This window comes from Elephantulus edwardii, unplaced genomic scaffold, assembly GCF_000299155.1.
Source record: "Elephantulus edwardii isolate Elephantulus edwardi_28Jun2011 unplaced genomic scaffold, EleEdw1.0 scaffold00052, whole genome shotgun sequence".
Taxonomy (NCBI): Eukaryota; Metazoa; Chordata; class Mammalia; order Macroscelidea; family Macroscelididae; genus Elephantulus; species Elephantulus edwardii.
Window position 1 is genome coordinate 3,277,302 of NW_006399802.1, and position 23,551 is coordinate 3,300,852.

At 45.6% G+C, this 23,551-nt stretch overlaps 1 protein-coding gene across 1 annotated transcript in view; it reads left to right on the plus strand.

Moving 5' to 3' along the window:
* Nucleotides 1-23,551, plus strand: part of CCDC180 (coiled-coil domain containing 180) — a 59,513-nt gene that overhangs the window by 4,525 nt on the left and 31,437 nt on the right. The window contains exons 4-19 of the mRNA XM_006886961.1: nucleotides 1,431-1,543; nucleotides 3,986-4,114; nucleotides 4,195-4,305; nucleotides 4,456-4,551; nucleotides 5,549-5,712; nucleotides 7,958-8,077; nucleotides 9,943-10,022; nucleotides 11,088-11,176; nucleotides 11,606-11,725; nucleotides 12,777-12,950; nucleotides 14,565-14,680; nucleotides 18,414-18,540; nucleotides 19,349-19,388; nucleotides 19,504-19,916; nucleotides 21,391-21,617; nucleotides 22,174-22,349. Of these exons, the coding sequence (XP_006887023.1) occupies nucleotides 1,431-1,543; nucleotides 3,986-4,114; nucleotides 4,195-4,305; nucleotides 4,456-4,551; nucleotides 5,549-5,712; nucleotides 7,958-8,077; nucleotides 9,943-10,022; nucleotides 11,088-11,176; nucleotides 11,606-11,725; nucleotides 12,777-12,950; nucleotides 14,565-14,680; nucleotides 18,414-18,540; nucleotides 19,349-19,388; nucleotides 19,504-19,916; nucleotides 21,391-21,617; nucleotides 22,174-22,349 (2,295 nt within the window). The remainder of the gene's footprint in view (nucleotides 1-1,430; nucleotides 1,544-3,985; nucleotides 4,115-4,194; nucleotides 4,306-4,455; nucleotides 4,552-5,548; nucleotides 5,713-7,957; nucleotides 8,078-9,942; nucleotides 10,023-11,087; nucleotides 11,177-11,605; nucleotides 11,726-12,776; nucleotides 12,951-14,564; nucleotides 14,681-18,413; nucleotides 18,541-19,348; nucleotides 19,389-19,503; nucleotides 19,917-21,390; nucleotides 21,618-22,173; nucleotides 22,350-23,551) is intronic.

Sequence of the window (23,551 nt, forward strand, 5' to 3'; positions counted from 1 at the left end):
AACTCTATGTACAGCAGCTCTGAACCCTGCCCTGTCCTGAGCTAGTCTCACTAATTCTGACACACCAACCTCCATTTGCCCCAGTTACTGTTTTAATTAATTTCATTCAGGGCTTCCTCTCATGCATGTTCCTCCACCCTTCTGAGTGTGCTCTACTTAGAAAAAGATCAATCTTTCCTGGCTATGTACTCAAAATATGTGAGATGGAGCTTCAAAATCCTAGCCTCCAAGGAAGAACTTGGTTTCACCCTCTCCAAGACAGACTTATTTGTTTTCTTGGTGTAATCCATGGTGTAAGACTCTTCTCTGGCACTGCAACTCAAAGGCATTGATTCTTCTTCTGTCATCCTTAATTATTATCCAGCTCTCTGAAGCATAATAAGTAATTGTGAAGACCATATCCTGGATTAGGCACACCTTAGTCTCTAGACTGACATCATTGCTTTTCAGCACTCTGGAGAGGTCCATAACCGTAGATTTTTCCAACGCAATTTACCTTTTGATTTCCTGACTGCTGGTGTTAAAAGTGTTGATTGTTGAGCAGAGCAAGCTGTAATTGTTAACAACCTCAATCTCTTCTCCATCTATCATGATGCTGCAAATTGGGCCAGTGGTGAGAATCTTTGCCTTCTTGATGTTGAGCTTAAATCCATATTGAAGACTACTGTCCTTGACCTTCTGTAGTAAGCGCTTCAGGTCTTCTTCAGTTTCAGCAAGCAAGGTTGTGTCATCTGCATAATGTAGATTCTTGATTTCTCTTCCTCCAATCCTGATGCCACATTCCTTTTCATAAAGCCTTACTTCTCGAATCTGTTCTACATAGAGACTGAAAAGGTATGGAGATAGGATGCATCCCTGACACACTCCTTTCCTGATTTTGAACCATGTGGTGTTTCCCTGCTCTTGTTCTGAGGACTGCTTCCTGGCCCAAGTGTAAGTTTCATATAAGCACAGTCTGGGATTCCCATTTTCATCAAGGTTAGCCACAATTTGTTGTGATCCACACAGTTAAATGCCTTTACATAGTCAATGAAACACAGATAGACATTCCCTTTTTGCCTGTACAACTTTTAAAAGCCATATATTAATGTACAATACTATTCTAGAATTTTTCTTCTGCTTTTCACTAGAGACCTTTTTCCCCATAACACTTATGGGTCGCCATCATTTTTTTTTTCACCTTAAAGCTTCTTCTTCTGCTTATGTGGCTTTATATTCTATCTTCTTAACAAAGATCCTGATACATGGGTACTCCCTGATGCATGGGTGCTCCCTGATGCATGGGTGCTCCCTGATGTACAGATGCTCCCTGATATACAGGTGCTCCCTGATGTACAGGCACTTCTGCCTGTTCTGTCATTTTCTGAGAACTGTTGGATTCCTTTGTAGTTCTGAGAACAGGCCTCTTCACTCTTTTGTTTCTCACCCAGTTCCCGAGAAGACAGCCAGCACCATTTCCTTTCAACTACAAAGAGAACAGAAGAGGGAGAATTTTGAGAGTGCTTTGGCGAACTTTCAGGAAGAGATCCAGCAGATTGGGATGGTAAGAATTTCCATCTTCACACTGCACCATTCCACACTGCAGGTTCTTCCTTACATGTGTATCTCTTTTCACCCCAGTTTGGAGGCCCCAGGGATACATCATGATGTGGCTAGAATCATAGTATCTGTGTGTGAGTATTGAGTGCCTCCATTGAGAAAGTCTGCTTTCAAGGATGTCTCCAAAGTCCTCAAGAGCAAAATCAGTCCATTTAAAGACTGATTCAGACCTGAATCAAGCTGTTTGATGAGTCTTCCTCCAATGCTTATATCAAATCCAGTTTCTCAAATGATTTGCTCAGCATACAGATTAAATATGTATTAATAAAGGATTTAGCCTTGGCACAGAACATTTTTTATTTAAAACCATGTAGTATTCCCTTGCTGTGTTTGCATCACAGCCTCTTGGTCTAGGTCTAGGTTTCACATGAACCTAATTAAGAGTTCTGGGATTCCTATTCTTTTCAATGTTAGTCATAATTTGTTATGACCCATACAGTCAAATGTCTGTGCATAGTCAATAATACACAAATAGACTGCTATTCTCTGATTTCATCTACAATCCGTCTGACACCAACAATGACGTCTCTGGTGCCACAGCCTCTTCTAAACCCTGCTTGAACTTCTGACAGTTCTTTATCTATATACTCATCTAGATGTTTTTCGATAACTTTCAATAAAATTTTGCTTTTATGTGATATCAAAGATTACATTATATAATTTTCACATTCCTTTCTTGGGAATGAAAGAAACAAAAGACCATAATGAATGTCAGAAAAGACTGAAAATTGTACTACAAAGCAATGAGAAGCCAAAACAAGGGGAAGAGATATCAAAGTAAAAAAAATATGAACAGAAGATTTCAAAGGGCAGCTGGAGAAGACAAAGTATTTTAATGAAATGTACAAAAAGCTGGAGTTGGAATAAGAAAAGACAAACTCCCTTGGCATTTCTCAAGCTGAGAGAATGGAAAAAGCAAATTCAAGTGTTGAGTTGCAATACTGAGAGATGCTATGGGCAAAATTTTGAATGTTCCAGGAAGCATTAAGAGAAGATTAAGGGGTAACACAGAGTCACTGTATCAAAAAGAATTGGCTGACATAGAACCATTTCAGGAAATAAAATGTGATCAGAAGCCATTGATAATGAAGGAAGAAACTAAAGCTGCACTTAAGGCATTGGCAAAAAATAAGGCCCCAGGAATCGTTGGGATACCAATTTACATGTTTCAACAAACAGATGCAGCCCTGGACATGCTCACCGTCTTCAACAGGAAACTTGGAAGACAGCTGCCTGGCCAACTTACTGGAAGAGATATATATTTGTTGCCATTCCCAAGAAAAGTGATGCAACAGAATATGGAAATTATATATGGTGTTATTAACATTTTGCAGGTGGGGAACAGAGTCTTGCAAGTGGCCACACAGTATACAAGGTTCAAGTCAGCATTACACCTCATATTTGATGCCAAAATTCATCGTATGACTCCTCTGCTCAGTCCTCGGAATAAATGGCTAAAGAACTTGACCTCACATGATGACCTAATGTGATGTTTCCTGATTTCTCCAAAGACCTCATTCTAGCTCACACTTGTCTCTGCATTGTTCCCTAGAAAATCACCCTTCCTGTCTCTCCCTCGTTATTTCTGGGCCCAGACACCACGGCATCACTTACTTCTCCTACTTCCAGTCTTCTCTAGCTGTGCCAAATAGTCCTTGATTTCGGGAGCCAGCTCTTTGTTCAAAGCTTCAGAAATATGCTCCCACAGCAAACTTGCTACTTTCATAGGAACATCTCAACTAGACATTAGTTCTATCACCTCAAACTCTGTCATCTTGGTCATGCAATGTAACTGAGCTTCACTTTCCTTCCTTATCCGAAGTAAACTTGAAATTCTTCCATGGGGCTAGTTTTAAAAATAAATATTTGTTGAACATCCACCATGGTCCACTGTCAGCACCTATGGTATGTGCCCCACGTGGTGCCCACTGCTGTTCTGTGACTCTGAGTTAAATATTAGGAATACATCCCTAGGATTGTACTGACTCATAGCTGACCTCCCGTAGGTTTGCAGAGACAGCAAGTTGCATGGGAGGGGACTGTTCATCCTGCTCCTGAGGAGCAGTTGGTGAATTTGAACCACATGCCTTTAAGTCAGCAGTGCAGCTTCTTAGCACTAAGCCACAACAACTCTCTTCCGTAGGACTCAAGTTCAAACTCATTGCTGCTGAGTTAGACTGATTCATAACTGACCCTCTTGTGATTTTTCAGAGGCTGTAAATCACACAGGAGACTGGTCATCTTTCTCCTACACAGCCAGCTGGTGGATTTGGATAACCTGCCTTTAAGTTGGGAGTGCAACTCCTTACTTACGAGGTGATGGTTATTATTCTTGAATCAGAGATTAAGTCTGATTCTTCCTCCTCATCCTCCTGGCCGGGTTTAGGAAATGGAACCTCTCATCTTGGAGTCAGGAACACACCTTTTGGAGAAACTGGCTGAGTGTGATGAAGACATTGACCACCTCTTCACAAAGGTGGAATCAGATCCCACCCTTCAGGAGTACAGCATCCAGGTAGGAGTCCCCACTTGGCTGGGCCTCCCCACCCAGTCCTGTTCCTTCACTCTCCTCCTTCCTGCCCATTTTCCATTTAGACTCTGAGGCAAGTGCACGATAAGGTGACCAAGAAGTGCTTGCTCCGGAAGCAGTGGATTCAAGAGCTGGATGAAACTCTGCACTCCCTTGAGTTCTTGAGGACCAATAAAGTGAGTTGGCACGTGCATTGAGCACTTCAATGGCTCCTGCCCACTGAGTGTATTGGACATTTGTTTCCCCCCCCTTCATCTTCTTCATAAAAAAGAGAGTTGGATTTATGACCCCCTTGTCATTGATTTATAGCTGTCATTAATTTATAGCTTAAAGATCTATTCAAGAAGTATATGGAAGTCATACAGAAAACTCACTACCTCATGCAGCCTGATGTGCACAGATTGATAAATAAAGAAGCTATGGTGAGTGGTATTCCCTGGCGTGAGACTAGCCCATGGGGGAAGGAGTGGGCCTACGGGAGGCCTCAGGGCTTGATATCTTGGGAATGGCCTGCTTCTTCTATGTAACATTTCCAAGGAACTCAAGTTGACCTCTTACATGTTAGAATTTGGGTCTTTGTCATTTTCAATAGGGGTCTTTGAAAGGACATTTTGTACTTTCTTGTCATCTTGAATCAGGTAGACCTAACACAGTGTTGAAGATTTTGAACATCAAGGATTTTACCAAATGTCAAGTGTATGTTGGATACTCGGGTCTATCCATACAATACAGGGAGATTAAGTTCCGGTCTAGCAGAGAACCAGGAGAGTGGCAGATGGTCGCAATGCGAGGAGTGCACTGTACAGTGTTTCTCTACGGGAGCATCGTTTGAGCGTCTGTTGTGGTTTTGGGGTAGTCTGACCCCTCATAAGTGACCACACCTGCTCTGTTTCTCCACTTTTCCCAGTTGATCTTGTTCCCTAGGCAGTATCGTCATGTCTCTCGGGGGCTTTAAAGGGAAATGTGTGGAGGCATTTGTGGTTGTTCTAGGAACTGGTGTGGGGTTGGGGTGACTACTTTTATTCAGGGGGCAGGGATGCTAAATGGAAGAACTGCACCACAAAATGAAGTGTCCCAAACTCCTATCCCCACACCAAGAATGTCCAGAAGAGAGCCCCTTAAGAGGATGGCTAATAAAGAAGAGTTAAGTACTTAGCCCCCCTGGAGGACTGACACCTTTGACCTTCTCAAGCAATGGTCCCATCCATGGACAAGGCTTCCAAGAACACCCTCTTCTTGTGTGTCTCCTCAGTACTCCTTAGCATCCTTCAGACCCCTCCGACAGTACACTCGGCCACCACCCGGCTCAGCCTCCTGCCCTTGGTCTGCATCTTATCTAGCTCCTGGCCAGCTTCCCCCAACCTCTCTCTAATGAACCCTCTTCTGACCCTTGTGAGCCGTCTCTGCCTGTGACTACAGATCATAAACCAGGCCCTGCTGGGCAACCGGAGAGCCATCGCCCAGCTGTTCCTCAACCTGACAGAGGCCACCCTGAAGCAAGAAGTCAGCAACCACCACCGCTGGCAGGACTTGCTAGATGCTTGGAAGAGTCTCAAGAAGGATGCTCTGATGCAGAGTTTCAGGTCAGCGGGCGCTGCCCACAGACTCTCCTGGGGAGTCCAAAAGGTCTAGCCTTCCCTCCTCTCCCCATCCCCAAGCCCTGCCCCAGCACACCCAAGGGGCCATCAGGAGCTTCAGGGCATTCTTTCTGCCTTTTTCATGTTTCTGTGGTTTTCCAGTGGTGAAAGCAATACGTGCTCTTACAGAAAACCAACAACCCAACAACCAGAGCAGGTTAAAGCATAAGGAAGTTAAAGCTCACCCAGGAGCTTTGGTGGCCTAGTGTGCAATGCATCAGGCTGCCAACCGAAAGGTCAGCCGTCCTGCCAGCTGCTCAGTGGGAGAGAGATGGGCAGTGTCCTCTCATAAGATGTATAGCTTTGGAAACACGATGCAGGCGCTGTGAGGCAGAACTGGCTCAGTGGCAGTGGGTTGGCTTTCATTTCTGTCCCTCCCCACAGTTAAAAGGTACTGCATATTTTCTCCAAGGCTTTTTAGGACACTGGTTTCCGTCTTTGGCTAGGTCCTCTAGAGAAGTGAAACTCATGATGAAGTGTGTGTGTGTGTGTGTGTGTGTGTGTGTGTGTTGTGTATCACTGAGTAGGAACTGACCCATAACTGACCCTCGAATGGGTTCTAAGAGGCAGTAAACCACACAGGAAGAGATTGTCCATCTTACTTGTATGCAGCAGTTGGTGGATTCAAACTGCATACCTTTGCTTTTCATGGCAGTGCAATTCCTTACCACTGGTCAGCTGGCCTAGTGGTAAGAAGCTGTACTGCAATCCCGACAGGACTCAAAACTCTGCCCTCTAGTCAGAACCAACTCATAGCTGACCCTCCAAGGTTTTCAGAAGCTTAAAATCCCGTGGGAGAAAACTACCCAAATTTCTCCTGTGGAGCTGCTGGTGGATTCAAACTACCAAAGAGGTGCAGCCTTTGGGTTAGCAGGGCGTCTCCTGGAGGACTAGGCCACCAGAGCTCCTGTGCTGTGGGAAGGGACAGAGGGCGTGGGTGAGAAAGGGGCCATGTGTATATCCGAGCAGACTCCTCCTCCAACAAGGTGAGGATTTTCTTGGTTAGGGTTTTCCAAAGGCACAACACATAAACAAAAACAAAAACACCAAAAAAATCCACAAACAAAAACTCCAAACTCCCTGCCATCGAGTCATTCTGACTCAAAGTGACCCTCCGCTACATTTTTGAGGCTGTAATTCTTAGGAGGAAAGTGTCCGTCTTTCTCTGGTGGAATAGCTGGTGGATCTGAACTGCGGGAGACTGTCAGCTTCTTGGTGAGTCATGCATTACGCTTCAGGCTGTGCCACCGGGAGCTTCTTAGCAGGATCTTAGGGCCCATGTAACCACAGGATTCTTGATTAGCCTCGTCTGTAGGGAGCCGCACTGCTAATACAATGACCTTGCCTTTGGGGATTGAAATCCACCAGTGATGCCTTGGGAGATAGATGGAAAATCTGCTTCCGTGTGATTTCCAGCCTTGGAAAGCAAGTGGAGGGTGAGCTGGGAGGCATTTCCTGCTGGACAGCAATGAATGTGAGGTTTTTGAGCACAGTTTCTGGGACTGAGCAGGCGCTGTGTAGCTTAGTGAAGGTATTTTTTAATTGGTTGGATGAAAACGGGAGATTGGTGCCTTCAAACTGTTCTGGGCTAGTTGACCTCAGTCTAGGAGCCTTGTGGTGCTGTGGATTAAGCACTGGGCTGCTAGCCATAGGGCCTGCAGTTTAGTTAACCATCTGTTCCTCAGGAGAAAGATGAAGGTATCTCTTTCTGTAGAGACCACAACATTGAAAACACTTAAGGGGCAGTTCTACTCTGTCCTAGCCGGTCCCTGAGTCAGAATTTACTTGAAGGCAGTGTATTGGCCTTGGCTTGCTATGAAGAAGTAAACCCTTTGGGACCAGTGCTTGGAGGCCGTCTTTCCTCATGATATAAAGATCTCTACCCAGATCTGTGTCTGCAGGTTCTCCCCACCTCTTTCCAACCCCCTTGGCTGTTGATCCTCACCAGAGGCTCTGTCCTCCCTCCTTCCCTTTCTCTTTCCCTTTCTCCCTCTGTCTGCTCCCTCCCTTCTTCTTTTCTTCTCCTTTCTCCCCACCTTTCCTTCTTTCCTGTATCCTGGAGACCCAGCAAGGTGGGAAAGGGGCCAGTGTAGGGGAAGCTTTGTATGTTTTTACCAAGAATCTCTCCTGTCTGCCCACTCTGACCTTTCTGTCCTCTGCGTGGTCCAAATACGTATGTCTGGCTGTCCAGTGAGTTCATGGCCAGTGAGAAGATCCAGTCTCCTCCAGCTGTGAAGAAGGAACTAGATGCCATGTTGAAAACCCAGAAATCCTTTCAGATGAAGCGGCTGAGGCATCTCTACAAGTTCTGGTACCATGGGAGAAGTCATGAGGGAGGGGCACATTTTGGGGTCCAGTGAGGAGGTGGAGACCTCATCTGTAGAGACCTCTCCTTTGAGAGGCATCTTGCAGACCAGGCCATCTCTCCAAGTTTTCTTGTCATGGCTGATTCCCTGGGCCCATGTTCCTGGGCCTTCCAGCCCCAGAGAACACGACACACTTGCTGTAGAAGGAAGTTAAGTGTGACCTTGATGCTGAGCACTGGGGTGTAAGGGAAAAGTGAAGCCTTGGTCTTAGAAGCCCAATGAACTTAAAAGGGAAAGTTTGGGTTTGTGGTTTTCAGCCTTTACAATGCCCACAGAGCACATGTTGGAGGGAACAAGTATCTTTGCTTAATGACTTCTTAGGGAGTTTAAGCAACCTTCTAATCATGCCAGGCGAGTTGTCGCAGGAAACTACGTTGTTTGAGAGCCACAGGTGACCCACAGCCCATCCTAACCCATAGCTCAAGTTCTCTCCTTCAACCCTCCAGAACTTCTTGTGATGGAGATTCTGGCTTTCTGCTCACTGACTGACCTGTGGGCATGTGAGTGTTGATGACAAAGAAGTTGAGAGCATTATTACCATTCTCTATGGGTTTTTCTGCCACTCATGAGTATATGTGCATATGATTTTTAAATGCTGCTTTCATCTGAAATCTCAGCTGGAACTGCTGGAGCCTCTGTCCATGTGGTCTTCAGGAGGTTAGCACATGTTTATTTATAAGGTGTCAGAATTTCCTGCACCCTAAGCACGAGCCCTTTTCCAGTTTCTGTTGGTGTCACCTTTGCTAGTGTCCCACTGGCCAAAGCAAGTCACATGGCCAAGTTCAAATTCAAGGAACTTGAATTAGAGAATTAGACTCCACTTCTTGATGGGAAGAGCCTTTGGTATTTTGACCATTATTAAAGCTGCAATACTTTGTTTTCATGAATTCGGATTATAATTTGATCAAATTTGTTTAGACATTTCCTAAGATTTTAATTAAGAAATTTGTGGTAAGTCCAGAGTTGGTCTGGGCTCAAACATGTCCAAATTCACAAAATAAAGATAATCTATAGATCAAATGAGAAAGAAGCCAGAGTTCTCAGACAATAGGAACTAAAGTTATGAAATCATGATCGGTTGAAGAGTAATCAGGAAGTTGAAGATACATTGAAGAGCAGAGACAGGGAACTGGTGGACAGAACGAGGCTGTCTTGTGGCCCCTTGTCTGTTATTCTACTAACTGAAAGTTCAGTGGTTCCAATCCACCAGCTTCCTATTTTTATATTATTAGTGGACATTTTTTGATGCATAGATTTTTATCTGGACTTCGTATTATCTCAGATTGGGTTCTTAAAGTTTGAGTTCCTTGGTAAAGTATTATGAATAGTTTTGCTTTTCCTATTAAAAATTTTCTGTTTTTTTGTTGCTAAGTAATAAACTTAGTAGGATTAAGAGATCTTTTTCAAGAGGTATTATTTGGCACCAGAAAGTACCGAGGACGTCACTTTATTCTGCAGACTTTAAGAGCTTGTTTGGAGGTTCTAGCAGGGGAGTGCAGCTACTCATATACCCTTGACCAAAGGACGGTTCTCCTTCTACCAGGGAAGGTCGTCCTCCTCAACTGAGTGCACAACTTTGGGAGGGAAACCCATGAATCAGTGAGGAAGGAAAGGGACAGCTGCCTAGCCACCCAGATCAGCCGAATCAACCCTAGCGATCAATAGGGTGACAGATATCACAGCCAGATCACCCTCACATCCAGGACTTTAAATATATAACACTCTGGAGTTATGTTCCTTGAAGATACTACAGATTTTTAAAGTACGGATTTTAAAAGTATAGTTTAATTCCCACATCTTCCCTCCACAGTGAACTTCTGCCCCCCACTTACAGCCAAGACCAGCTGACTGAATGGTATTCTGTTCTCATCGACCTAAATAAGGAACTAGGTGAGTAATGTTTGCAGAATTCCACCCAGAACTCTCCAAGGCTCTGTTCAAACAGGAGCTTCAGTAACTTCAGCCATTCAGTGACCATTTATTTGAGATTCTTTTAGGAACTCAGGAAGTGATGGGAGAGGGAAGAGAGAGCAGGTTTATCCTGGGGCAGGAGGGAAGAGGGGAGAAGAGAAGAGTGGGCGAGAATCACAACTTTGAGCCCTTTGGGAAGCGAAGGTGGTGAGATAGGCTGGAAGAAACAGAGGGCCAGACCATGAGGGCCTGACAGCTATGATATTCTTCTGAGGCCTGTAGGATCCCAGTGCATGGTGGCTTGGATCAGGGAAGTATAGGAGTAGGAAGACTCAGCAGAGATCTGTCACGGCAACATCTCAGGAAGGGTGGGGTTGCTAGGAAGTGACCCTCAGGATCAGCAAGCATCTCCTCATCAGACCCAGCTTGTATCTCTACTCCCCTGTGTCCTAAATAAGCGATTTTCCAGCTCTGCAGCCTTTGTCAAAGAACAACTACCACAGATCCTTTGAATTACCTTTCAGTTTCCAGAAATTACCAGGAGCACTGGACTTCAAAATGATAATTGACTTGTGGTTTTGCTTATCTTGAACACACAAGAGTATTGCAATGTAATCAAGTTGGAACTGACCCTCCAGGGGCTTTTCAGAGGCAATAAATTACAGGGGAAGAGATCACTCATCTTTTCCCCACAGACCCACTGGTGGATTTGAACCATGTGCCTTTGGGTTGGTAGCACAGCTCCTTACTACATTAGACCACCCCAACCTATATGCAGAACAGAGATCCCTAGACATCAAAAATCACAATGAATTCAGAAAATAGGCCATCTGAGGCCTTTGTCTTTGAGTGTCAAGGACTTGGGGAAAGCCAAGCTCTAGCTCTTAGTTGGGACAACTGGTCTCAGAATCCTTCGTTCTAGCAGTGGAGGCTCTTTGCTGGAGAAAACCATGTCCCTTTACCAAAGAGCAACTCCTCTTTCTGATTCCTCTTCTTCTTTCTGGAAGCTGACGTGTTTTCTCCCCACACCCTTTGTCCCTGGAGACGCCTACCACGTGGACTGCGTGGTGCGCATCCGCCTGCAGTATGAGAAGACCTGGCAGGAGTGCCTGGCCCAGGTGCAGAAGTGTAAGGTGGGCTCCTACCCAGCGTCCTCAGAATTAAACGAAGGGGGTGAAGGGCTGATGGTCTGCCCCCATGGCTCCATCTTTATCCCCTTTGCAGCCTCGTTCCTCCCTGCATGCCTTCACCCTCTAGTTCCCGTACCTGCTTTTCCTTCTTCACATACCCCTGGCTCTCCTGACCTTTGGACTTTCTGAGACCATTCCTTCCCTCTGCCTCAAATGTTCTTTGCTCACTGCCAGTGACATCACATGGCACAGCATGGACACAGTCACTGGCTACAAAGCACAAGGAATGAAGATAAAGTGTGTCTGCTGTGGCCAAACTTTCTCTGGAGAGGTTTTGAGATGAGGGAAGGGGCTGCAGAGCAGATGCAGACTCCAAATTGAGGACTGAGCTCCGCCGTGCTCTCAGCCAGATCCTGCCTTGGTCTCTTTCAGAATGAGCTTCTGGAGTGGAAAGCCTTCACCGAGGAGGAAGCAGGGAAGCTGATGAGCCGGTCCTTCCAGATGGTGGGTGTGCTGCAGAGCAAGACAGAGGAGGAGCTGGATCTCATGGATGTGCGTAGCTGGGGACCAGCTGGCTGGGAATCGGGTGGCAGGTGTGAGTGCCTGGGTCGATGGAGCACCAGGTGGGAACATTCACAACATACCACCTGTGTATTCCTTCATCTCTGTCATTGCCAACTACTCTGAGAGCAAGCTTTCCACAACAGGTGCCCGGGCTCCCAGAGCTTCCAACCCCTGCTGACTCTGGGCACTGAATGTGTATCAGGAATATCTCTACCCTTAAGAAGTTTGGTGAACTATCTCTGTAAAGGGCTGCTTTGTTCTTACTGTTAAGTGCTGTGCAGCCAGTTCTAACTCATAGAGACCCTGTGTACACAGATGGAAACCTTTCCCAGTACTGTGCCATCCTTATAATCGCCACTGTGCTCAAGCCTAGACAATATGCAGGTGGGCGGGCATCATGGGGTTCCATTAACATTTATTTGTCATTACTTTGAATTTTATATATCACAAAATACTATGATTTGTATTTTCTTTTTCAACATTAAAAAAAAATCTCCAAGCTTGTGCTGAGCTTCCACCTACACAAGCAGGTGTAAAGCCACAATTGTCAACTCCTGGTTCAGATGAAGATATGAAACCCATATAATGAGAAAACAATAACAAAACTAACCAACAAGACAGTGAGAAATGGGAATGTTTACGAGCAGAGAGAGGAACCCAAACTTGGTGGGTTGAGAACGAGGGAGAAGGAAAGCTGCCTGGGCCAGTTTTGGTGTTGTCAGCCTGTACGCATCCAGGGTTGGTTCTTCCTTCTTCAGGGCCCTAAGCACCACCTCTCCATGCCAACAGCTTCAGTGAGGCACAGTACAGGTCTAGTTGTCTGACTTCAGGGGCTCCAGACCAAAAATGTGGCCTTGGGGCAGCCCAAATGACATTGTCCCAGCAGAGAAAGCCCTGTGGAGCTAGAGGAGAGTGACCAGGAAGAAATGGTCAGTCCTCAGAGATATAGGCCTTCCAATGACCAGTCAGGAGACTCGAGCCTCCTCCTTGCCTGGAGCCTTGGACACTCAACACCTTTCTCTGGCTTCTGTCATGGCAGAAATCCTTCGAGGTCCTGGCAAAGCGGACGGAGTGGCAGAGCCGGGATCTTTACACATACTTCCAAAAAGCTGTGAAGCTGTGGGAGGCCCACCAGGGAACGCTGTCCGTGCAGGAGCTCGACCTGGAGAAGAGATTGCAGCAGCATCAGGAGAAGCAGAACCAGGAGAACCAGGTACAGTGTCTGCCACCCTGCGACCATCCACACCAGACTGTCAGCTAGACATTCAGTCAAGCTTTACTGCCTTCGTTCCTTAAAGGTGTTCTCACCGAGTACACACTATGTGCCAAACACTGTGCTCAGGTCACAAGAAAAGGGGACTCCATCCATCTGCCTCTCCCACTACAAACTCCTGGCCAAGAGCGGATACTAGACATGCCTCCAGGAGAAGAACTAGCACAACCGAGGGACGTAGTCAGAGGCTGTCGGGAGTGAGAAAGAACTAGGCCAGGGTGGGAGAGGGGAGGAAGCAAGGACTTGACTGACCTTTTGCCAAGCACGTGTATGAGGACAGTGAGACCCAGCTCTATGTCCAGAAGGGTCTTTCCTGTGAGTGAAATTGGCATCAAGGCCTAAATTTAGCCTTTCAGGGAAAGTCGCCCCAGGAACAGATGGCCAAGGTCCAACAGCTAAGACAGACTTCTATTTCCTTCAGGTGTAAGAGCCCCTGGCAGCATTCCTCCCCGTAGATAGCAAAACCCTGGATGGCAAAACCAGCACTCCCACGGTGCTTCCATGGCTGAATTGAAATGGTTCGTTTTTTCCAGAGAGCCTGGACCAGGACAAGGGCCCAGTGTTTCAGTGGGAGTTCAGGATGAACAGAGCAAGGGGCCCTCAGTTGGCACTTCTAGCCCATAGTGTCATCCGGGTCATAGTGCCAAAGGGCCATCAGACTCCAGACAGGCCCTGGAGCTGCAGCGAGGTGGGAGCACCTGGACAAGTGTCAGAGTTTCTGGACCAGTCCATCTACTCCTTTGGTTGGACACAGAGACCAAAAGGCAGATTACCCATCAGAAGAGGAGGCCCAACTCTCTGACCAGCAGCCTCCTCCCAGAGAGAACCACCTCCGAAGTCACATAAAGGTAGAACAGAGGGAGCTTAGCACAACAGATGGGCATTTCATAACTTCTGAGAGTCCACAGAATCACTTTCTTCCCCTGAATCAAGACTGCTCAAAATATATCATTCTTGGCATCATGAAATAGCAAAGGGAAAGATTATCATTTAGTGACAAATCCAGTGAAGACGAGCAGAAGAAATATATGCCTGAAAGCAGGTGAAAAGACAGACAGATAAATAGACTGATGCCTATGGAGCATCTGCCTGTGACCAGTGCACTCTATATAAGAAGCTAAAGGAGTCCCCTTGCCTACCCCCATCCAGCATCTTTGAGTGTGACTGTGAGAACGAGACTGTGAGCAAATGTTGTGAGGTGTGGCTGAGCCGACCACATAGAGGAGGAGTCTGGGGACATGCACCTGAGAATGTATATCTGAAGCTGGAGAGGGGAGAACATTCCAGATAGACAGGAGAGCACAGATGATAGAGGAAGGGAGAGAAAACCAGGACCCAAATGATAGAAGAGCAGTGATGGTGGATCTAATGCTCATTTTGTAGAAAGGAAGTCCAGGAGGAGTCCCCCAGGAGAGTGGGCCTCCACTGGAGCAGCAGTGTTTCTGCAAAATGCTAAACTCTGTGAGTTTAGTTTCTGCTCTGACTCTGACTTCAGGCTGTGCCCAGCTCCCATCTGTTTGTTTTGTTTTGTTTTGTTTTGTGGATGGCTGCAAGGCCCAGGAGGCCAACCTGAATAGGATTTTGGACCAACTGAGGCAGCAAAGCAGTGAGCAAACACTGAGGAATCACCTGGAAATTGCGCTAGATTTTCTGAAGAACATGAAATTAAGGTATGTAGACCAGACTCCAAAAGGCAGAAGGGGATGGTCTAGAATTCCTATTCAAGAGACCTAAGGGTGTGCTTGGTGAAACCTGAGGAAAAGGTTTTCTTCCGTGTACCTCTAGCAGTGATGACCCAGAACTGATCCATATTAGTTCATAAACTATATTGTTAACTTTGTCGCAAGATTATAGGCTGCTTGTTCAACATGTTGTTGTTTGTTGTTATTGTACTGTCGAGTCGCTTGTGACTATGTTTAACAGCCCTAAACCCTTCTCTATCCTGTACCAATCTCACTTTCTCTGACACACCTACCCGCATTACCCCAGTCACCAAATCAATCCACCTCATAGAGGGTCTTCCTCTCCTGCGCTGTCTCTCCACTCTCCTGAGCATGACATCCCTCTCCAAGGACTGATCCCTCCTTGCAACATGTCTGAAGTATGTCAGACAAAGCTTCAGAATCTTTGCCTCCAGGGAGCAGCCTAATTTAATCCTCTCCAGGGTAAACCTGTTCATTTTCTTAGCAGTCCATGGTATATTTAATACTCTTCTCCAACACCACAGCTCAAAGGCTGTATCAGGTGCATCTTAGTCTCCAGAGTGACACCATTGCACCTTAGTCTCCAGAGTGACACAACTATCCCTCCACCCTACCAAGCATGACTTGTTCAAGTTTTTCTTTTGTGATGGGTATCTTCAAACATCTGGCTGTCTGTGTCAGCTTAGTTAGGAGTTGAGTTTGTAGTTTTCCTGTTTTATTTATTTCTGCTCTAATCTTTATTGGGGGCTCTGGTGGCCTAGTGGGAAAGGAGCTGTGTTGCCATTCTAAAGGCAGGTAGGCAAGCCTGTGAAAACCTGCTTGAGGATCAGCTCTGAGTCAGTTCCAACTCCATGGCAATGTGGGAGGTAGGGGGAAAGGGGGGGGAACCAGAGAGGGAGATAAAGGGGGGCAGGGAGAGACAGAGAGAGAGAATGAATCTTTACAATTTCTTTTCTCTGGAGATTGCAGGTTTTTCTTGCTGTTCCCATTGTCTTCTTGCTTATATAATTTCTGCTGAGAAATTAGACCTTAGTCTTATTGGTTCTTCTCTATATAACTCTTTGTTTTTCCCAAACTGCTTTCAGTATTCTTTTTTTGTCTTTAATTTTGGAAAATTTGATTGCTATATTTTGGTGTTTTTCTTTTGAAATCTATCCTGTTTGGTTTTGTTGGGTTGCTTTGGTTTGTTGGGTTTCTTCCCTGTTTATTGAATGAATATTTCTTTATTTTTTTGTAATATTTGACAAGTTTTCTTCCACAAACTTTTCAATAATTCTCTGCCTGGTTTTTTAAAAAATATATCTTCCTGTTTTGGAGTTCCAATCATGTAAATTATTCCTCTTGATGTTGTCTTACATAATCCTTATGCTCTCTTCATTTTCCTTCCTCCTTTTTTTAAAAATTGTTCCCCTAACAGATTAATATTGAAGGATTTATCCTCCATCTTACTAATTCTGTGTTTCATTGCTTCAATTCTACCCTCTTGTCCTTTTATTATGTGTTGTCTATTTCTGAAATATTGGTGTTAATATTCTGAATTTCAATTCTGTTTTATATTGAGCCTAATTTTCCATTGATTTTTATCTACCTTATTTTCTAGTACTTTAAAAAAAAATCTTCTGTTTTCCATGAACTTTTTCTTAATCTGTCCAAGGCACCAAATTATCTTTCTTTTGACTTCCTTATCAAGAAGTTCCAATAGCTTTTCTTCTTCTGAAAGATTTTCTGGCTCTGTGGTGTTCCCCCCCCCCCCACTTTTTTGTGCCACTTTGTGTGTGTGTGTGTGTATGTGGTTTAAAATTATCTATTGCCTCTAAGACAATGTGGCACTTTTCTCTTTGTATTATTTTGTTTTTATATATCTGACTGAGCTATGCAGCTATGTCAGTAGATGTTGCTGTGTTACTGAACAGATCTCACTTGAGCTTTAAGACTGGTATCTAAGTCCCAAGATATGAACTGGGCCACATATAGGACCTCTTCCAGTCTAAGAGGGGATTGGGGATGGTGTATCCAGGCTGAGATGGCGTTTCTGCTGGCCTCCGAGAATCCTGGAGTAGTCCACTGGGATAGAAATGGTGTCTTTGCCAGTCCAGGGAATGGGTGCAGGCAGAGCAGACAAGCATGAATAAACATTCTCATTGTGCCAACCTGAAATGTCCAGAGATGCCACACTCTGTAGAGGAGGCAGTGTTCCAAATCTGGATGTGGTGTTTTCTGGGTAAGGTGTCCACAAGCATGTCCAGTGAGACTCAAGGACCCCAGTGAGAGGTGGTGTTCTCACTAATGCAGAGGTGGCTCCTGGAGGGAGCCTCTAGATGTAGAGCCCTGTGCACATCCCTGGCACCAGATATGAAATGGGATAGGCCTGACTCAGGCAGAGCTGGGATGAGCCCAGAGGAATATTGCCATCCACCTAGTTAGTAGGTGATGAGGAGAGAGAGGAAGCTCCCTGATCCCCCAGGAGGCGTGGCAAACAAGGAGGGAGGTCACACCTTTCTTGTTGTCAGCCTGTTGCTGGGGTGGACACTGCTGCATCCCTGATTACCTTTATCATCCAAAACATTCACAATGGTCACATGGTGCTGTTTACAAGTCTGTCTTTTGTCCTCCTTCTCTGATCTTTTCATTCCATTTCTTTCATCTGTTGGTGTTTGAACTACTTCCTTATATTTATCCTTTAAAACTCAGGTTTCTGTCATTGTTATCTTTGTTTTCTTCTGTCTTTAGCTGAAGAGGATCTGGACTGTTGTCTGACTAGTCTCCTGTGTTATCTAGAAGTCTGAGCATCTTTTTTTAGGTTGGCTTTATTTTCTTAGTTCAGGCTCTTTGTAAACTTTTTAGTGTCTTCGTGTCCCTGCAAAACTTGCTCAATATATCCCATTTGCAGAAACGGAATTGCACTGCCAAAAGAATTGCCGTGTTTAGATTCAGAAGCAAAACATTAGGTTAAAAAGAACCTCTGAGCCTTGCTTTCTTTATCTGAAAAATAAAATCCTTGGCTTTGGGCATTTTGAGGATTTAGTGGGATGCTACATGTAAAACTGCAAGACAGGATTAGGACAACGAGCACAAAATAGAAGCTCCTGTTACAACAACATGATGAGACAGTGATGGTTCAGTGGTAAGATTCTGCCTTCCATACCTCAGAACGGGGTTCAATTCTTGCCAGCACATCTCAAGTTCAGCCACCACCTGTCTGTCAATGGTGGCTTGCATGTCACTGAGAGCTTTTCAGTGGAGCTCCCAGACTAAGAAAGACTAGGAAGCAAGACTTGCTGTGCTGCTTCTCAGAATCAGTCAGTGAAAACCCAACGGGTCTACAACTGGGAATCACACAAGACTGGGCAGTGTGTCATTCCGTTATTCATGGTGCTCTCCTGAGTTGGGAGCCCACTTGGCGTTAGCCAGCAGCAGGAATCACAACAAACAGAGAACTTCTCTCCTGAATATTTTCCAAATTTTTTTTCCTGAATATTTTCTACACAGAGCGTACATCCCTTGTACAAATCAGAACAGAAAGACAAAACCAGGAATTGTTCTTGTTGAAGAGAAACCCACACCCCCGGCTCTTTGCAATGCTAAGGACCAGATTCAGTCCTGCCCCTTTGGGATCAGTGGCATTGCTCCCAAACCTTAATCTTAACCACAAAACTGACTACCTTCTCCTTAGACAGTGGTCTCACTCTCTACCTTATAGGTACGAAAGTTTTCATGATATCCTGACAAAAGAAGTGATGATGTACCCGGTGATGATACTGAAAGAGCTTAATGCCTACAGCTACACTGTCAGCCAGTATTTTTTTGTTCGGGAAATCTTTGAACAGGTATGGGATACAGTGAACCATACATACATACAGTGGCCATTCCCAAAGATTGCAGGAGGAAGGACATGATTTCTTGTTTTCATCTGCCAAGACTTGAAACACCTTCCCTAGCTGCATGAGGTAGAATCTATGTTCAAGCCTCTGTTTGTCTTTGTGCTTCTAGGCTGACTAGTACTATACTGAACACTTTACTGTTACAGTGGTTTAAAGCAGAGGCTGAAAGTCAAGAGAGAAGTTAATTCTGATAGCCTGAATGAGAGTATAGTCGCTACTGTCATCTATGCTGCATTTCACAGGAAGATGTCCCCATAGGATTTTGGGGACCTTCCCAGGGTCACTCAGCTTGTAAGGGGCTGCGATTCAAACACATACCTACAAACTCTGTAGTCTACATTGTGATCCATTATGTAGCCTACATTGTGATCCATTACACATACTTTGGCCTAAAGCTTGTGAAACAAAGGACATTTTCAGGCTAATGGGAGTTATGTGACTCATGCCCATTGACTTCTGATATAACAGATCTCTATACCTTTTGTTTTTAACCCTCAATTTATACTTGAAAGCCTATGTCAAAAGAGGTATAGCTCCTTTGCTGTTTGAATTTGCTAGTCTGCTTGGGATTAAGGAAAACACATTCTGGGGTTGATAACATCCTCACTTTGTCACTGAAATAAATGGGTCAAGGCCTGCATTTAATGTTGAAGGACCAGGTCCTTACACCTACATAAAAAAATATGCCTTTGGAAGTGACCTTCTGCAGAAAAGCAACGCTGATCACTCTGTGTCCTGTGTCTTTTCCTTGTAGACCATGGATGGGGAAGCCTTTTTAAGACGCAGGGAACCAGGTAATTCTTTCATAGTTCAGATTGGATTGTTATTTTGTATTTCTGGGTGGGGAATAGCTAACCTAAGTTACTTTGGTAACTGGCTCTCCCTGTGCTGTGGTCTGATCATCAACAGAAGCCCACGAGAAGGACTCTCTGAAGAGAATTCTCAAGCTGAGGAAGCAAGAAGCTACTGATGAAGTGAATAAAGAGGAGGAAAGTGTAAGCAGTGGGACAAGAACCCCCAGGCCAGAAGAAGAGCTGGAAGTTAAGGAAATCAAGCCTTTCGTGAGTGAAGAAATGCTGATCCAGCAAGCCAAGTTGACTCTGTTTGATGGCATGGGTGAGCACAGAGAGAATTATGTCCGTGAGTCAGAGGAAACAGAAAGAGATGACTCCTCAAAACTCTCCCTAACTAAGGAAAATGTGATGACTGAAGGAGAGGTGAGGGAGGGGCTGAAGGAGGAGGAAGAAGAAGAGGAAGAGGGGGAGGAGGAAGCAGAGGAGGAGGAGGAAGAAAAAGAAGACATGAGTACATCTGTGGAAGAGGTAGGCAAGCAACGGACTGGCTCTTGGGTCTGAGAAATGCTACCATGTTCCACACGTATCCCTACTTTGAGCTGGAGCTGTCTGTGGCCCAGCCTCCATGCAGGGAAATAATAAGCATTACAAAGGTGGTTGCACCCTTTTTCGTTTTGTCAGCAGGAATCCAGTTCTTATCTCTGTACTATGCTTTCTAACAATCCCCCTTCCTCACCCCACATCACATCCTGCATTCTGCTCTGAAGTTATTCAACTGTGTGCCTTTCCCCATCTCTCTCCAGCCCACTCCCATGATCAGCTCCTCTTCACAGGGATGGTGCCAATGGTTACTACTAACTATGAAAAGTTGGATGTTCACATACTCTCATAGCCACCTCCTAAGAAAGGCCGGGCGATTTCAGCCATTGAAAGCAGCCTGGGGAGCAGGTCTGCTTTGAAACATATGGGATCAGCATGGGTTGGAATCAGTTCAACAACTGTTTGGTGTTTTATTTTTAATTGTGTAAATCCACCTACTCTCTTTGAGTGAGAACACTCTGCTTTACTCCTGTCTCTCTCTCATCCCTTTCTCTGGCTTGTAACATAAAAGAGCTCTCACCTCACTGGCAGACAGTATGCTCTATAGAGAGCAGAGAAAGGAGGCATATTAATAAGTCTTTCCATCAAGCAGAAGAAAAACTTGCTGTGGCCACAGAAATGCAGAGACATTATTTTCCCCTATGGCTTTGGGGGGGACATCGTCACATGAGAATTCTTGCTGAGCGGAGAGAGGATCATAAACTCAAACATTCACGGGCATGTCCTAGAAAAGGGGGTTGGAGGCCACAGTCCACCCAGTCCCAGACAAGAAGCCTGGATGCAGGCTTAGATTTGTCAGATTTTCTGATTTGGCAAATCATATCCAACATTTCCAATAAGAACATGAGACCTTCACAACTTCCAGTGGAAACACCTACTCTGTCTTCCTATCCCTGGAAGAAATCAGAATCCAGGTTTTTAACAGGCCACTTTCCTCGTTCTACCAAGTGTTACTTCTGGGGATGGGGTGGAGGGGCTGGGGCCTGAGGGGTGGGGGTAGAATTCTCATCTTCCATGTCAGAGACTGCACTTTCCAGCTGGTGCCTCTTCATTTTGTAGCCCCTAATGGTGTGTCAGTGGAGCCCATGATGCTGAACAGGTTCCAGCAGGGCTTCCCGGCCAGGCCAGAACAGGAAGTAAGGGCTGGTGAGCTATTTCCCAAAAACAACCAGTGACAGCCCTACAGATAAAAGTAACTGACTGGCAACTGACGATGGAGGTGGTGCAGGTGTTGTTCATTGTGCATGAGTTACCATGAGTCAGGGGACCAGTGGATGGCTCCAGACAACAGCCTGGGGTATGGAGTGTTTAGGCCAGATTTGGCCCACGGGTCATGGAATGCGTGGTTTGTATTCTAAAATGCATATGACAGTGTCACGTCTAATGTGTGCTACCTGCCTAGGCTGAATCCATGGAAGAGAGTTGGGGAGCCATCTCCAACGAGGACATGGAATTCTTCACGACTTCCAGTGGCAACACCTATTTTGTCTTCCTGTCCCTGGAAGAACAGGACTGTTTCAGGAGGACCCATTCCAGCCTCTCATCCATACTCACTAAGGACATTTCTGACACCAAGTTCCTACAACACGTCCTTATTCCATGTCATACACTTTCAGAAATTAAGAAGCAGTGAGTAGAAGAACGTTTTCTTTTCATTCTTTGGTCCTGAGTTTTATTAACCACGTGGGATGTTGTAAACAGACCATCAGACTAGTCTCAACTGAGAAAAGCAAGAGTATAAATTCCTTTAGGGAGGGGCAAGGAACACGGGGTGGGGGTGGAATAGCAAATATCCAGCAATCACTCACCATTACCAATGTCCAAGTGACACTCTGTACCCCCTGTGCTCATGGGCTTCCCATGTCCCTCAAAAGATGTAGCTGGGCTACTTCTGTCAAAATTGCTAATGTATTTACCCTTTGAGTCTGCAATCCTAATCCAGGGAATTTATCCTTCCAGAATACCTTTACACTTGACAAATTCACAAGGTTTTTCATTGCAGCCTTTTTGGAGGAGCAAAAGATAGGTTAAGACCACCTCCTCCAACAGGAGCTTGGTTACACGAATCATGTAGTCGGGGGTTGGAGCTGTGAATGAGGATGCTCGCTGTGTTCAAATGTGGTAAAATCTGTGGGCCTGGCTGCTGGCAGGGCTGCCTCTCAGTCCTGGTCTCTCTCTCCCTCAGGCTTCGGGTTGGCTTTTTCAACCACCTCGAGAAATGGTTTGACCAGTGCACCATCAATACCCAAGTCATTGTGGCCACCAAGATTGAGAACCTGAGGTCAGAACTGGAACTGCGTCTGCATCTGCTCCAGCCCAGAGCCCAGAACATTGAAAGAGACATCCACAACGTCAGGGCAGGTAGATGTCCCACCTGGGAGCCCTAGCCTCTGTCAACCCTTCTCTCATCTGGCAAAGACCTGGTCGTGATTAATCCTCCTTGAAATGATACCGAGAAATGCATGAATATCCAGCAAAAGATACAACTTCCACAAATAACTTCAGTTGTTTTATTTTCACTTTTTAATTTTTGGTACATGGAAAATACTCCCTTTTTTCCCTTAGTCATTGGGCATCATTAATGTGGAGGGGACACTTTCAAAGCCCAATGTTGGTTTTCACATCATCTTACTTCACAGTCCAGAATTTAAGAGCCAGCAGAGGCCTTCACATGACCCCTACATCCCTGACCTCGCTTCTTCCTGGGATGATGAAAATGCTGTGCAAGTCACTAAGCTTCAAATCCCAGCACCCCAACCCCACGCCACCCCAGCTAGCTCTGTGGCCTTGGGCAAGTTGTCCGACACTTGGCCTCATCTGGGCAGGGTGTATAGTCAATGTGCTAGTGAATCAAGGGGACCTGTGTGCACTGAGTCGATGCTCCCTAGTGACGGAGAACTCTTCCCCTAAGTGCTTCTTCACTGGCTCTGCGGCCCAACAGAAAGGAAGAGACAGAAGTCGGAGGAACAGTCACAGCTGTCATATTTGTTGTTGACTTGTGACCTGAGAGGCCTCATGTGTGACAGACTAGAACTGCTCCATAGCATTTTCTTGGGTATAAGCTTTACAGAGAGGAGCCCTGGCAGAGGAGTGGTTAAAGAATTTGACTCCTAACTAAAAGTGGCAGCTCAAAGCCAGCAGCTGTGGAAGCAAGACGAGGCAATCTGCTTCTGTAAATACAGCTTCGGAAATTCCTTGAGTTCTACTTTGTCCTCCTAGGCTATGATGGAAAGGACCGAACAATAGTGAGGGGGGTGGTAGAGTCTTTACAGCAGCAGGTTGTGAGGCCTCTTTCTTCTGCAATGCTGCTCAGTGAGTTGGAACCTCAAATCTTTTGGGTGCCCATTATGTACAAATCATTTATGCCTCGCAGAGACTTTCACACCACTACCTTCTGGCAGAGTTTGGACTGCCCCTCCGCCATATCCTCCTTCCTTCCCTCCTGCCCCTGGGCTTTGTTGTCTTCTGCTGCAGCCAGGGCTTCTGCACTGCCAGGGTCCTCTGAGCACTCCCCAGTTACAGACCCTGGTACCTCCCTGGGATATGTGCTCCTTCTCAGGCCA